This window comes from Salvelinus alpinus, chromosome 7 (assembly GCF_045679555.1).
Source record: "Salvelinus alpinus chromosome 7, SLU_Salpinus.1, whole genome shotgun sequence".
Taxonomy (NCBI): Eukaryota; Metazoa; Chordata; class Actinopteri; order Salmoniformes; family Salmonidae; genus Salvelinus; species Salvelinus alpinus.
The window spans coordinates 60,303,167-60,320,214 of NC_092092.1; the positions used below are offsets into that span (position 1 = coordinate 60,303,167).

At 42.5% G+C, this 17,048-nt stretch overlaps 2 protein-coding genes across 20 annotated transcripts in view; both read left to right on the plus strand.

Moving 5' to 3' along the window:
- Positions 1-17,048, plus strand: part of LOC139581382 (protocadherin gamma-C5-like) — a 230,400-nt gene that overhangs the window by 140,403 nt on the left and 72,949 nt on the right. Inside the window, exon 1 of one of the 19 annotated variants that reach the window (XM_071411092.1) lies at positions 1,288-3,859. The exons of 16 other annotated variants lie outside the window; for them this stretch is intronic. In XM_071411092.1, coding sequence (XP_071267193.1) covers positions 1,460-3,859 — 2,400 coding nt within the window. In that variant the 5' untranslated portion in view covers positions 1,288-1,459. Of the gene's footprint in view, positions 1-1,287; positions 3,860-6,079; positions 8,666-9,167; positions 11,780-17,048 lie in introns of those variants that run through there. 2 more of the 19 variants (XM_071411098.1, XM_071411091.1) reach the window with 2 other exon arrangements.
- On the plus strand, positions 11,807-16,856 carry LOC139581389 (protocadherin beta-16-like). Its single transcript, XM_071411104.1, has one exon. It carries the CDS (start codon positions 12,646-12,648, stop codon positions 15,067-15,069), a length of 2,424 nt encoding a protein of 807 aa, XP_071267205.1. The 5' UTR covers positions 11,807-12,645; the 3' UTR covers positions 15,070-16,856.

Below are 17,048 nucleotides of genomic sequence, written 5' to 3' on the forward strand. Positions count from 1 at the left end.
CCCTTCTTTGTGAGGCATTGGAAAACCTTCCTGGTCTTTGTGGTTGAATCTGTGTTTGAAATTCACTGCTCGACAAAGGGACCTTACATATAATTGTATGTGTGGAGTACAGAGATGAGGTGGTCATTAAGAAATCATGTTAATCGAGAATATTGCACACATAAGGGGTCCATGCAACTTATTATGTGACTTGTTAAGAAAATGTTTCATCCTGAATTAATTTAGGCTTGCCATAACAAAGGGTTTGAATACTTATTGACTCAAGACATTTCAGCTTTAGATTTTTTTATTAATTTATAAATTATTTCTAAAACATAATTTCACTTTGACATTATGGGGTATTGTGTGTGTAGGCCAGTAAAAAAATATACATTTAATCAATTTTAATTCAGGCTGTAACATAACAACATTTGGAAAAAGTCAGGGGGTGTGAATACTTTCTGAAGGACCATATATAAATACCATAATGCTGGGTTTAAATTAGCAAAAGTTGCTTTCTGTCACAATCTATAGCTTTTTGCTACATGTATTTTGAATGACATTTATAGTCAACGTGCTTCTGGCATCATGTTTTACATCAGTCCTTCACACATTGGCCTAGATGTTTTGAAACAGCCTGCATGAATAAAGCGAATCCGGTTGAGAAGGGAAACCCGAGTGCTGGCATCAGCTCATCGCATCAGCTGAGATTGCACCACGTGGATTCACACTCTACTTAACATGGTAGTCTATTTCAGTTGACCAGTTCTGCGCACGCATCCTCGATGCTGGATGACGTGCGCAAGCTATGCGCTGGTGTCTTTGCTGCTGCTGCTGTAACTATCTGTTATTCGCTATGCTTGCTGTTTACTGATTTCCCACCACCACCCCAGCCTCCACCTGTTTGGCTCTGTTTGTGTTCAGTGGGGATGTTGGTATAGCATACCATGCTCAGTGCCTGTAGTTTTCTCATTTTAATTTGACGCGTTGCTCTGGCTGTGAGCTACCCTGAAGGAGCAGAGCCGATCGCCAAGACCTAATATATTTGTTATCTTTTCTAATAAAAAAAGACGTGGTGTTTCCTTTGTGAACTGTGTTGGGTAAAGCACGATAGGTCTGTTCTTGAAGACGCAAACCTTCCCAAATATATTGGAACGTGTTTCTTTTTTAAGTGTATCTGTTGTTCAGTAGATTGAACTCAGAGGGACGCTGTTGGTCAGTGTGTTGCAGTTTTAGAGCAGATTTGCAGCAGTACCTCCCCCATCATGTCGATATATTAGAGAGAGAAAGAGCCGCACGCAGAAAACACAGTCCGGGTTACAGAGAACACTAAGCACAGAGACACGGAGCTGGGATTCTTTTGTTCCGGAATTACCCATTTTAAGTATTTTACCTTTGATGTTTTTAACTGGAAACGAATGGAATCTTCCTGAGTTTTTTACGGATTATAACGTACTTGTTGTTACATGGTGAAGAAAACATGACTGACAGAACAATGACACGGCAAGTACTGTTGTTTATCTCGGTTCTCTCTCTCAGTTCAGTGCACGGGCAGGTCAGTTACTCCATTCCTGAGGAAATGGCGAAAGGCTCTTTAGTCGGTAACATAACGCAGGATTTGGGGTTAGATATCAAAAGACTGAAATCTGGCAATGCTCGCATACACGTTGGGAACAGTGCGGAATATATCGAGCTGAATAAAGAAAGGGGAGTCCTCCTTGTCAAAGAGAGAATAGACCGTGAGGCGTTGTGCAGACAGACGACGCCTTGCGCATTGCATTTTCAGATAATTATGGAGAACCCAATAGAATTTTATCGGGTTACTATTGAGATTACCGATATCAATGATAATGCTCCAGTTTTTCAAATGCACGATATGAGATTTGAGATAAGCGAGTCCGCTATCACGGGGGCAAAATTCGTCTTGGAGAGAGCTTTTGATTCTGATATCGGATCAAATGGACTCCAAACCTATTCGCTTAATCCAACCGATAATTTTGTTTTAAAACTACAAGGTCAGGCTGATGGAATCAAAAAGGTAGAGATGGTTTTACAGAAGCCTTTAGATCGAGAGAAACAGGAGCAGATGTCTTTAGTGTTAACTGCCCTCGATGGAGGAGACCCTCAGATGTCTGGAACAGTGCAGATTCACGTCACTGTGCTAGATGCTAACGACAATGCTCCGGTTTTTACACAGGCAATATATAAGGCCAGTTTAATCGAAAATTCGAAGAGCGGCACTTTGTTAACTACTGTTAGTGCCACCGACATAGATCATGGATCAAATGGTTTAGTCACATATTCTATATCAAGCAGCACAATTGGTATTTTGGACCTATTTGAAATAGATGAGAGTAATGGCGAAGTGCATTTGATTAATGAGGTCGACTATGAAACCGCAAAACATTATCAAATAGACGTGAAAGCGAAAGATCAAGGGGGTCTTACAGATTCCAGTAAACTGATAGTCGACATTATCGACGTTAACGACAATAAACCATTAATTGATTTGATGTCAACTTCTAAATCAATACCAGAAAATTCCCCTTCTCAGACAGTCATAGCTGTAATGAGCGTCCACGACCCAGACTCTGATAATAACGGCGTGGTGGACTGTGTTTTATCTGAAAATATACCCTTTACCATTAAATCGACATCTAATGGCTTCTATAGTCTAGTAACAGACAGTGACTTGGATCGAGAAGGAGCATTTGAATATAACATAATTGTGATGTGCTCTGATGAGGGAGTGCCCTCTCTCTCCAGCAGCGTCACTCTCACCTTACAGATATCAGATGTGAATGACAACGCGCCTGTCTTTGAGAGGAGCTCATATGAGGCCTACATTATAGAAAACAACACACCGGGCCTCTCTATATTCACAGTGAAAGCCAGAGACGCTGACTGGAACCAGAATGCCCGTGTTTCTTACATACTGGAGGACTCCTCGGTTAACGGAGTGCCCGTCTCATCATATGTGTCCGTTAGTGCTGATAGTGGAGTCGTCCATTCAGTGCGCTCTTTTGACTACGAGCAGATCAAGGATTTCCAGTTCCGTGTAAAAGCGCAAGATGGAGGCTCTCCTCCTCTCAGTAGCAATGTGACTGTGAAAATAATGATCCAGGACCAGAACGACAACGCGCCTCAGGTTCTGTACCCAGTCCAGACTAGCAGCTCTCTGGTGGCTGAAATGGTACCTCGTTCAGCAGATGTGGGTTATCTTGTCACTAAAGTGGTGGCTGTTGATGTGGACTCTGGACAGAATGCCTGGCTCTCGTATAAACTGCAGAAAGCGACAGACAGGGCGCTGTTTGAAGTGGGCTTACAGAATGGAGAAATAAGAACTATACGTCAAGTCAATGATAAAGATGCTGTGAAACAAAGGCTCACTGTTGTAGTGGAGGACAACGGGCAGCCCTCTCGTTCAGCTACAGTCAATGTTAACGTAGCGGTGGCGGACAGCTTCCCTGAAGTGCTCTCAGAGTTCACTGACTTTACGCACGACAAGGAGTACAATGACAACCTGACTTTTTACTTAGTCTTGGCTTTGGCTGTAGTCTCATTTCTGTTCATCACATGTTTACTGGTTATTATATCAGTGAAAATATACAGATGGAGACAGTCTCGCGTCCTCTATCATTCCAATCTCCCTGTTATTCCGTATTATCCACCGCGTTACGCAGACACTTTGGGGACAGGAACTCTACAGCACGTGTACAATTACGAGGTGTGCAGGACGACTGACTCCAGAAAGAGTGACTGTAAGTTCGTCAGACCCTGTAGTCAGAACGTTGTGATAATGGACCCCAGTTCTACAGGGACGATGCAGCGGATGCAGAGTGAAAATAACATCCTGGATGAACCAGACTCGACATTAGAGGTCTGTGATATTTTATTCTTAATTTTGTACTCCTAAAATGTAATCTATTTCTATTCATACAGTACCAGTCCAAAGTTTGAACACACCTACTCATTCAAGGGTTTTTATTTTTTACTCTTTTCTACATTGTAGAATAATATTGAAGACATCAATACTATGAAATAACACATATGGAATCATGTAGGAACCAAAAAAGTGTTAAACAAAGCAAAATATATTTAATTCTTCAAAGTAGCCACCCTTTGCCTGGATGTCATCTTTGCACACTCTTGGCATTCTCTCAACCAGCTTCACCTGGAATGCTTTTCCAACAGTCTTGAAGGACTTCGCACATGCTGAGCACTTGTTGGCTGCTTTTCCTTCACTCTGTGCTCCAACTCATCCCAAACCATCTCAATTGATTTGACATCGGGTGAATGTGGAGGCCAGGTCATCTGATGCAGCACTCCATCACTCTCCTTCTTGGTCAAATAACCCCTACACAGCCTGGATGTGTGTTGGGTCACTGTCCTGTTGAAAAACAAATGATAGTCCCGCTAAGTGCAAACCAGAGGGGATGGCGTATCGCTGCAGAATGCTGTGGTAGCCATGCAGGTTAAGTGTGCTTTGAATTCTAAATTAATGACTGACAGTGTCACCAGCAAAGCACACTCACACCACCTCCTCCATGCTTCACGGTGGGAACCACACATGCGGAGATCATATGTTCACCTACTCCGCATCTCACAAAGCCCCAATGGTTGGAAGCAACAATCTCACATTTGGACTCATCAGACCAAAGGACAGATTTCCACCGGTCTAATGTCCATTTCTCCTGTTTCTTGGCCCAATCAAGTCTCTTCTTTTTATTGGTGACTTTTAAGTTGTGGTTTCTTTGCAGCAATTCGACCATGACGGCCTGATTCACGCAGTCGCCTCTGAACAGTAATGTTGAGATGTGTCCGTTGCTTGAACTCTGAAGCATTTATTTGGGCTGCAATTTCTGAGGCTGGTAACTCTAATGAACTTATCCTCTGCAGCAGAGGTAACTCTGGGTCTTCCTTTCCTGTGGCGGTCCTCAAGAGAGCCAGTTTCATCATAGAGCTTGATGGTTTTTGTGATTGCACTTGAAGAAACTTACAGGGTTCTTGAAATTTTCCGGATTGACTGACTTTCATGTCTTAAAGTATTGACGGACTGTCATTTCTCTTTGCTTATTTGAGCTGTTTTTGCCATAATATGGACTTTTATCAAATAGGGGCTATCTTCTGTATACCACCCCTACCTTGTCACAACACAACTGATTGGTTCAAACTCATTAAGAAGGAAATAAATTCCCACAAATTAACTTTTAACAAGGCACATCTGTTAATTGAAATGCATTCCAGGTGGCTACATCACGAAACTGGTTGAGAGAATGCCAAGAGTGTGCAAAGCTGTCAAGGCAAAGGGTAGCTACTTTGAAGAATCTCAAATATGCAATATATTTTGATTTGTTTAACACTTTTCTGGTTAGTACATTATTCAATATGTGTTATTTTATGGTTTTGATGTCTAAACTATTAATCTACAATGTAGAAAATAGTAAAAATATAGAAAAACCCTCGAATGAGTAGGTGTGTCCAAGCTTTTTACTGGTCCTGTATGTTGAAAATGCTTTGTTCAAGTGTAGCCTACCTCCCTGTCAGAAAAGCGCTTCAGTCCATTCTTATTGTACTTTAAGCATCACGGTCATTGGACAGCAGCGCTTTGCACTATATAGTGTGAATTCCATTGTAGCTGTTTAACGTCGTGAATGGTAAAGAAGATACATCCTCATGATGATCAAGCTTGACAATGGATTGTGTGTATTTAATGCACATTTATTCCATTAATAATTTGTTTGCTTGCAGGAAGTGTCCTTCTGTCACTATTAGCCTGTAGTGTAATGCAAAATTTCGGCAGGGTTCAGACATTCCTTGGCCACAACTACCTGACATCATTGCTTATATTTTGCTTACATACATTGAGCTAGATTATATATTGATATAGTATACGGTTACTTTACAATAATTATTTTCTCCAGTATATCGACCCTGACATTTCCAACACTACTGGAGCGTTTTTCTGACTTTTTATTCAAGTATATTGTCTGTAGTTCAATCCATTGAACTCAGAGGGACGCTGTTGGTCAATGTCTTGCCGTTTTGGAGCAGTTTTTTAGCAGTACCTCCCCCATCATCTCGGTATATTAGAGAGAGAAAGAGCCGCAAGCAGAGAACACAGTCCGGGTTACAGAGAACACTAAGCACCGAGACCCGAGTTGAGCTTCTTTTGTTCCTGATAAACGGATTATTGGCCGAACATGGTGTTATTTTCTGGATTCAAAATTTAAATAATAATACTATTTTCATAACGGACTATATGGTGCTTGTTGTTTCATGTTGAGGGAAAATGTCGGACAGAACAATGACACGGCAAGTACTGTTGTTTATCTCGGTCCTCTCTCTCAGTTCAGTGCACGGGCAGGTCAGTTACTCCATTCCCGAGGAAATGGCGAAAGGCTCTTTAGTTGGTAACATAGCGCAGGATTTAGGTTTAGATATCAATAGACTGAAATCAGGTAAAGCTCGTATTTATACTGGAGACAGCGCAGAATACATCGAGCTGAATAAAGAAAGGGGAGTTCTCCTCATCAAAGAGAGAATAGACCGTGAAGCACTCTGCGGACAGACAACGCCTTGTGCACTACATTTTCAGATTATTCTGGAGAACCCGATGGAATTTTATACAGCTACAGTTGAGATAACCGATGTCAATGACAATTCACCTATTTTTGAGAGGAGTGAAATTAAATATGAAATTAGTGAATCAGCGCTAACCGGAGCTAAATTTGTATTGGAAAGAGCAGTTGATGACGACGTTGGCGTCAATGGCCTTCAGAGCTACTCTCTGAAACCCACTGATAATTTCGTATTGAAAACATTAACTCGTTCAGATGGTGTTAAAAATGTAGAGATGGTTTTACAGAAGCCTCTAGACCGAGAGAAACAGGAGCAGATATCTCTGTTGTTGACAGCTGTAGATGGAGGAGAGCCTCAGCTATCAGGAACAATGCAGATACTCATCACTGTACTAGACGCCAATGATAATGCGCCCGTATGTTCTCAGGCAGAGTATAAAGCTAGTGTATCAGAGAACGTATCAAAAGGCACCGTTTTAACAACAATCAGTGCAACTGATGCCGATCAAGGTTCGAACGGAAGAATTACGTATTCTATTCCAAAATCGGGAGCATCCCATCTATTTGAAATTGATAATGTTTACGGTGTGGTAAAATTAAATGGACATATAGACTATGAAAAACGTAAACATTATGAGATAGACGTTCAGGCTACAGATCAGGGAGGTCACTCTGACGCGTGTAAATTAATTATTGAGGTTATAGATACAAATGACAACAAACCATCAATCAATATAATGTCAAAGACGAGTGCCATATCTGAGGACGCTCAACCTGGTACTGTCGTAACAATGATGAATATTCAAGACCCAGATTCTGGTGATAATGGCAGAGTGCAGTGCTCTATTGACGAAAACATCCCGTTTTCAATCAAATCAACATCGAATAATTTCTTTACTGTAGTAACAGACAGTGACTTGGACCGAGAGAGAGCCTCTGAATATAACATCAGTGTGACGTGCTCTGATGAGGGAGTGCCCTCTCTCTCCAGCAGCGTCACTCTCACCTTACAGATATCAGATGTGAATGACAACGCGCCTGTCTTTGAGAGGAGCTCATATGAGGCCTACATTATAGAAAACAACACACCGGGCCTCTTTATATTCACAGTGAAAGCCAGAGACGCTGACTGGAACCAGAATGCCCGTGTTTCTTACATACTGGAGGACTCCTCGGTTAACGGAGTGCCCGTCTCATCATATGTGTCCGTTAGTGCTGATAGTGGAGTCGTCCATTCAGTGCGCTCTTTTGACTACGAGCAGATCAAGGATTTCCAGTTCCGCGTAAAAGCGCAGGATGGAGGCTCTCCTCCTCTCAGTAGCAATGTGACTGTGAAAATAATGATCCAGGACCAGAATGACAACGCGCCTCAGGTTCTGTACCCAGTCCAGACTAGTAACTCTCTGGTGGCTGAAATGGTGCCTCGTTCAGCAGATGTGGGCTATCTTGTCACTAAAGTGGTGGCTGTTGATGTGGACTCTGGACAGAATGCCTGGCTCTCCTATAAACTGCAGAAAGCGACAGACAGGGCGCTGTTTGAAGTGGGCTTACAGAATGGAGAAATAAGAACTATACGTCAAGTCAATGATAAAGATGCTGTGAAACAAAGGCTCACTGTTGTAGTGGAGGACAACGGGCAGCCCTCTCGTTCAGCTACAGTCAATGTTAACGTAGCGGTGGCGGACAGCTTCCCTGAAGTGCTCTCGGAGTTCACTGACTTTACGCACGACAAGGAGTACAATGACAACCTGACTTTTTACTTAGTCTTGGCTTTGGCTGTCGTCTCATTTCTATTCATCACATGTTTAGTGGTTATTATATCAGTGAAAATATACAGATGGAGACAGTCTCGCGTCCTTTATCATTCCAATCTCCCGGTTATTCCGTATTATCCACCGCGCTACGCAGACACTTTGGGGACAGGAACTCTACAGCACGTGTACAATTACGAGGTGTGCAGGACGACTGACTCCAGAAAGAGTGACTGTAAGTTCGTCAGACCCTGTAGTCAGAACGTACTGATAATGGACCCCAGTTCTACAGGGACGATGCAGCGGATGCAGAGTGAACAGAACATCCTGGATGAACCAGACTCCCCAGCAGAGGTCTGTTATATTTTAACTATTATTTTGTCCCTAAAACAATGTTTTTTCTTGTGTATTTTTTTAAGACCATCATGTGATTTTTAACTCTTCGATATCGAGTCTGCATAGCTGGGAATTTACCATGCTCAGAAATCCTCTTCATTCCAGTGATGTGGCCATTTCAGAACCATGATCGTGGAAAGCGGACCTTTGCAAGGAGGCTGTTTTACAATGTGTAGCCAGTAATTTCCTCTAAGGAGTTTCAGTCAACCTGTCTTTCGTTAGTACTTGTTGTCCACATCTCATTGACATATTAGTTTATATTTGTCATTCAATGAATTAGCTTATGTGTGTTGATATAACGTTATAGTACTCTGCTTCGTCCGTTGGAGATTCGAACATTCCCAAATATGTTAGATTTATTTTAAATAATATTTGTTGTTCAGTAGATTGAACTCTGAGGGACGCTGTTGGTCAGTGTGTTGTAGTATTAGAGCAGATTTGCAGCACTACCTCCCCCATCATCTCGGTATATTAGAGAGAGAGCCTCATGTAGAGATTACAGTCCGGGTTACAGAGAACACTTAGAACGGAAACATCGAGACACGTTTCTTTTTTTCGAGAATTATGGATTGTTGAATCATTTTCCTTTGGTGTTTTGAACTGTAAACGAATGGAATATTACTGACTTCATAACGGATTATAAGGCGCTTGTTGTTTCATCTTGAAGGGAAAATGTCGGACAGAACAATGACACGGCAAGTACTGTTGTTTATCTCGGCTCTCTCTCTCAGTTCAGTGCACGGGCAGGTCAGTTACTCCATTCCCGAGGAAATGGCGAAAGGCTCTTTAGTTGGTAACATAGCGCAGGATTTGGGTTTAGATATCAAAAGACTGAAATCAGGTAAAGCTCGTATTTACACTGGAGACAGCGCAGAGTACATCGAGCTGAATAAAGAAAGGGGAGTTTTCCTCATCAAAGAGAGAATAGACCGTGAAGCACTCTGCGGACAGACGACGCCTTGCGCTGTTCATCTACAGATTACTCTGGAAGACCCGATTGAATTCTACAGTGTTACAGTCGAAATCCATGATATAAATGATAATGCACCAAGCTTTAAGAAGAATGAGATGAAATTTAGAATTAGTGAATCGGCAATGGTCGGAGCAAAATTTGTGTTGGAAAGGGCGATGGATCTTGATGTTGGTGTAAATGGCCTACAAAGTTATTTGTTGAAACCAACCGATAATTTTCTTCTGAAGTTGCAAAATCAACCAGACGGAAGCAAAAAGGTGGAGATGGTGCTACAGAAACCTCTAGATAGAGAAAAACAAGAGCATCTTTTTTTAACTCTGACAGCTATCGATGGCGGCGACCCGCCGCTGTCCGGGACAATGCAGATAGAAATAACCGTGCTAGACGCCAACGACAACGCGCCTGTTTTTACGCAAGAAATGTACAAGGCAACCATTACCGAGAATGCTGCAAAAGGCACCGTTTTGAGTACCGTTAGCGCCAGTGATGCCGATGACGGTTTTAATGGTAGAATATCATATTCAATTACCAATACTCTAGATGATGTTCCAGAAATATTTGAAATAAACGAAGACAGTGGTATTGTGGTTTTATCAGGACACATAGACTATGAAAAAGCTCGACATTATGAAATACATGTACAAGCTAGTGATGACGGAGGTCTGACTGATTCTTGTAAAATAAATGTTGAAGTAGTTGACACGAACGACAATAAACCATCTATTAACATTATGTCGAAAACAACTGCAATATCTGAAAATGCTGAACCTGGAACAGTGGTAACCATAATTAATGTACAAGACCCAGACTCTGGTGATAATGGCAGAGTGCAGTGCTCCATAAATGAAAACATTCCTTTTGCGATGAAATTAACATCGAATACTTTCTTTACTATAGTAACAGACAGTGACTTGGACCGAGAGAGAGCCCCTGAATATAAAATCAGTGTGACGTGCTCTGATGAGGGAGTGCCCTCGCTCTCCAGCAGCGTCACTCTCACCTTACAGATATCAGATGTGAATGACAACGCGCCTGTCTTTGAGAGGAGCTCATATGAGGCCTACATTATAGAAAACAACACACCGGGCCTCTCTATATTCACAGTGAAAGCCAGAGACGCTGACTGGAACCAGAATGCCCGTGTTTCTTACATACTGGAGGACTCCTCGGTTAACGGAGTGCCCGTCTCATCATATGTGTCCGTTAGTGCTGATAGTGGAGTCGTCCATTCAGTGCGCTCTTTTGACTACGAGCAGATCAAGGATTTCCAGTTCCGTGTAAAAGCGCAAGATGGAGGCTCTCCTCCTCTCAGTAGCAATGTGACTGTGAAAATAATGATCCAGGACCAGAATGACAACACGCCTCAGGTTCTGTACCCAGTCCAGACTAGCAGCTCTCTGGTGGCTGAAATGGTGCCTCGTTCAGCAGATGTGGGCTATCTTGTCACTAAAGTGGTGGCTGTTGATGTGGACTCTGGACAGAATGCCTGGCTCTCGTATAAACTGCAGAAAGCGACAGACAGGGCGCTGTTTGAAGTGGGCTTACAGAATGGAGAAATAAGAACTATACGTCAAGTCAATGATAAAGATGCTGTGAAACAAAGGCTCACTGTTGTAGTGGGGGACAACGGACATCCCTCTCGTTCAGCTACAGTCAATGTTAACGTGGCGGTGGCGGACAGCTTCCCTGAAGTGATCTCGGAGTTCACTGACTTTACGCACGACAAGGAGTACAATGACAACCTGACTTTTTACTTAGTCTTGGCTTTGGCTGTAGTCTCATTTCTGTTCATCACATGTTTAGTGGTTATTATATCAGTGAAAATATACAGATGGAGACAGTCTCGCGTCCTCTATCATTCCAATCTCCCGGTTATTCCGTATTATCCACCGCGTTACGCAGACACTTTGGGGACAGGAACTCTACAGCACGTGTACAATTACGAGGTGTGCAGGACGACTGACTCCAGAAAGAGTGACTGTAAGTTCGCCAGGCCCTGTAGTCAGAACGTACTGATAATGGACCCCAGTTCTACAGGGACGATGCAGCGGATGCAGAGCGAAAATAACATCCTGGATGAACCAGACTCCCCTATAAAGGTCTGTTACCTTTAAACCATTATCTTTACCCTAAAGCCTTTTTTTCGTAAATGTGCATAATCGTGTGGTGCTACGTGTTTTAAATCCAGTTTGTATACCTGGGAACATTCCATGGTCAGAAATGATCCTCATTCCACTAAACTGTCAATTCAGCACCACGGTCATGGAAAGCGGTGTTTGCAAAGAGGCTGTATTTCAATTGACTCTGCAACATAGTACAGAGTAAATGGTGTTGGATATTGCCTAACGTTTGTAAAGATGAGAAACGCTTTATTTAAGAATTTGATTCATACGTTCATATTAGTGCAATGCACGTTATGCCACACTGCTGGTTTTAGACTGCTGAAACGTGTTTTCTGTTAGATGTAGCCTGTTTCTTCATGCAAGGTGTATTTTGTTTCACTTTTGTTGTCCACATATGTCTGGCATCTTGATTTACAATTCTCCCTAACGCATTGCCCCAGATGTGTTGATACATGAGCTGGCTAAAGCGTTACAGCACTGTGCTTTATTCCATGCGTATTCACACCTTCCAAGATACTGTATGTTGGACATTGTTTCCTTTTTTAAAGTGTATCTGTTGTTCAGTAGATTGAACTCAGAGGGACGCTGTTGGTCAGTGTGTTGCAGTTTTAGAGCAGATTTGCAGCAGTACCTCCCCCATCATCTCGATATATTAGAGAGAGAAAGAGCCGCATGCAGAGCGCACATTCCGGGGTCCAGAGAACACTAAGCACGGAGACACCGTACTGAGATTCTTTTGTTCCAGAGATACGGATTATTGGCAGAAAAGTGTGTTATTTTCTGGATTTACATCTAACGGAATATTTCACATTTCTTACGGATTATATGGTATTTGTTGTTCCATGGTGCCGCGGAAAATGTCTGACAGAACAATGACACGGCAAGTACTGTTGTTTATCTCGGTCCTCTCTCTCAGTTCAGTGCACGGGCAGGTCAGTTACTCCATTCCCGAGGAAATGGCGAAAGGGTCTTTAGTCGGTAACATAGCGCAGGATTTAGGTTTAGATATCAAAAGACTGAAATCAGGTAAAGCTCGTATTTATACTGGAGACAGCGCAGAATACATCGAGCTGAATAAAGAAAGGGGAGTTCTCCTTATCAAAGCGAGAATAGACCGTGAAGCTCTCTGTGAACAGACAACGCCTTGCGCTTTACATTTTCAGATTATTCTGGAGAACCCGATGGAATTTTACACTGTTACCATTGAGATAACTGATACCAATGATAATCCTCCTATTTTTGAAAGGAGTGAAATGAAATGTGAAATTAGTGAGTCCGCCATAGCAGGAGCCAGAATCGTCTTGGATAGAGCAGTTGATCACGATGTTGGCGTTAATGGCCTTCAAAGCTACTCACTTAAACCAACTGATCATTTCAGCCTAAAATCACAAAGTCGATCAGATGGTGTTAAAAATGTAGAGATGGTTTTACAGAAGCCTCTAGACCGAGAGAAACAGGAGCAGATAATTCTGATATTAACAGCTGTAGATGGAGGAGAGCCTCGGCTATCAGGAACAATGCAGATACTCATCACTGTACTAGACATCAACGATAATGCGCCTGTATGTGCTCAGGTTGAGTATAAGGCTAGTATATCCGAAGTTGCTCCAAAAGGAACCGTTTTAACCACAGTAAGCGCATCGGACACCGATGAAGGTTCTAATGGGAGAATTACGTATTCCATTCCAAAATCTGGAGCAGCTCATCTGTTTGAAGTTAATAAAGACAGCGGTGTAGTGAATTTAGTTGGGTTTATGGATTATGAAAAAACGAAACATTATCAGATTGATATTGAAGCTAGAGATCAGGGTGGTCTGGCAGATAATTGTAAACTTATTATTGAGGTAACTGATATAAATGATAACGTACCAGCTATTAATTTAATGTCTAAATCAAACGTCATATCCGAAGATGCCAAACCCGGTACAGTCGTAACAATGATTAATATTCAAGACCCAGACTCGGGTGAAAACGGCATGGTGCAATGCGCCATAAATGAAAACATACCCTTTTTGATGAAACCTACCGCGAATAATTTCTTTACATTAGTAACTGATAGTGACTTGGACCGAGAGAGAGCCTCTGAGTATAACATCAGTGTGACGTGCTCTGATGAGGGAGTGCCCTCGCTCTCCAGCAGCGTCACTCTCACCTTACAGATATCAGATGTGAATGACAACGCGCCTGTCTTTGAGAGGAGCTCATATGAGGCCTACATTATAGAAAACAACACACCGGGCCTCTCTATATTCACAGTGAAAGCCAGAGACGCTGACTGGAACCAGAATGCCCGTGTTTCTTACATACTGGAGGACTCCTCGGTTAACGGAGTGCCCGTCTCCTCATATGTGTCCGTTAGTGCTGATAGTGGAGTCGTCCATTCAGTGCGCTCTTTTGACTACGAGCAGATCAAGGATTTCCAGTTCCGCGTAAAAGCGCAGGATGGAGGCTCTCCTCCTCTCAGTAGCAATGTGACTGTGAAAATAATGATCCAGGACCAGAATGACAACACGCCTCAGGTTCTGTACCCAGTCCAGACTAGCAGCTCTCTGGTGGCTGAAATGGTGCCTCGTTCAGCAGATGTGGGCTATCTTGTCACTAAAGTGGTGGCTGTTGATGTGGACTCTGGACAGAATGCCTGGCTCTCGTATAAACTGCAGAAAGGGACAGATAGAGCGCTGTTTGAAGTGGGCTTACAGAATGGAGAAATAAGAACTACACGCCAAGTCACTGATAAAGATGCTGTTAAACAAAGGCTCACTGTTGTAGTGGAGGACAACGGGCAGCCCTCTCGTTCAGTTACAGTCAATGTTAACGTAGCGGTGGCGGACAGCTTCCCTGAAGTGCTCTCGGAGTTCACTGACTTTACGCATGACAAGGAGTACAATGACAACCTGACTTTTTACTTAGTCTTGGCTTTGGCTGTAGTCTCATTTCTGTTCATCACATGTTTAGTGGTTATTATGTCAGTGAAAATATACAGATGGAGACAGTCACGCGTCCTCTATCATTCCAATCTCCCGGTTATTCCGTATTATCCACCGCGTTACGCAGACACTTTGGGGACAGGAACTCTACAGCACGTGTACAATTACGAGGTGTGCAGGACGACTGACTCCAGAAAGAGTGACTGTAAGTTCGTCAGACCCTGTAGTCAGAACGTACTGATAATGGACCCCAGTTCTACAGGGACGATGCAGCGGATGCAGAGTGAACAGAACATCCTGGATGAACCAGACTCCCCAGTAGAGGTCTGTTATATTTGAGTCATTATCCTTCCCCTAAATCAAAAATGTTTGACTATTGTGTAAATTAGTTTATGTTTTTAATGTTTTATTTTAACTGTTTCTACATCAACTCTGTTTCCATGGTCAGAAATGCTCTTCATTTAACGGTTATCTGGCCATTTCAGCACCACATTCGTGGTCAGCGCTGCTCTGCAAAGCGGCTGTATTTCAATAGACCCTTTAACATTGTAAAGAGTGAATTATACTGGGATATTGCCTAATCTTTGTAAAGAAGAGGCAAACGTTTTCTGTACTATAAATTGTATTCATATGTATATATACACATTTTAGTAGCCTACGTAATGCACAGTAATGCCATACTGCTGCTTATAGTTGCAGAAAGTTGCTTTCGGTCTCGATGATTAGCTTCACGCAAGGTGTATTTTGTTTGACCTTTCTTCTTCAGTTACTTCTTGTATCATGGTTTACATTTATCCTAAATACATTGTCTTATATGAATTAATGAATTACATTTTATTTTCGTGTCTAATCGCCAGTTTGCAACCCTTTGACACAAACATTACACTAATGCACTGTGATAATTCTTCCTGTGTTCTGTGCAGTTCTCACCGCATAAAGAGTGATAAAGAAATCAACACATAATAGTAAATAAGGTTATCCAAGCAGTCATTTTATCCCTAGAGCAGGAAAAATTATAAAATAAATAAATAAATATGTAAATTAATTAATTCAGAAAATTTAAACGGAAGGCATTTGAACCAAGTGTGGCACCAAGAGATGATTCAAGTGTGAGACAGGTCTACACAGAATTTATATACATACGTGCCATTTGCTATAAAGGAGCTACTTATTTGTTTAATTGAATTGTAGGTCGCCATTTTCCTTTAATTCCAGGCTTTATCTAAAAAAATCCGCAAACAGAAATACACAATGGACAAAAAAAACATGTCAGTTTTTCCTCATGGCTCAGCCACATCATTTCAGGGTTTATCTGGTGGGCTTTCTGCAATAAAGACAAGCATATATTGTGGTAGAAAGGTCCGTAGAGGATCAAATCAATTTCATTCTCTATTTTTTCGAGGTCATCGTCTTTTCTCTTCCATTTCACCATTATTCCGACCTGTTTCACTACGTAGGGGCAATATCCCTGATCTGACCTGTTTCACTACGTAGGGGCAATATCCCTGATCTGACCTGTTTCACTACGCAGGGGCAATATCCCTGATCTTACCTGTTTCACTACGTAGGGGCAATATCCCTGATCTTACCTGTTTCACTACGTAGGGGCAATATCCCTGATCTTACCTGTTTCACTACGTAGGGGCAATATCCCTGATCTGACCTGTTTCACTACGCAGGGGCAATATCCCTGATCTTACCTGTTTCACTACGTAGGGGCAATATCCCTGATCTGACCTGTTTCACTACGCAGGGGCAATATCCCTGATCTTACCTGTTTCACTACGTAGGGGCAATGTCCCTGATCTTACCTGTTTCACTACGTAGGGGCAATATCCCTGATCTTACCTGTTTCACTACGTAGGGGAAATATCCCTGATCTTACCTGTTTCACTACGCAGAGGCAATATCCCTGATCTTACCTGTTTCACTACGTAGGGGCAATGTCCCTGATCTGACCTGTTTCACTACGTAGGGGCAATATCCCTGATCTTACCTGTTTCACTACGCAGGGGCAATATCCCTGATCTTACCTGTTTCACTACGCAGAGGCAATATCCCTGATCTTACCTGTTTCACTACGCAGGGGCAATATCCCTGATCTTACCTGTTTCACTACGCAGGGGCAATATCCCTGATCTTACCTGTTTCAATACGCAGGGGCAATATCCCTGATCTGACCTGTTTCACTACGCAGGGGCAATATCCCTGATCTGACCTGTTTCACTACGCAGGGGCAATATCCCTGATCTGACCTGTTTCACTACGCAGGGGCAATGTCCCTGATCTTACCTGTTTCACTACGCAGGGGCAATGTC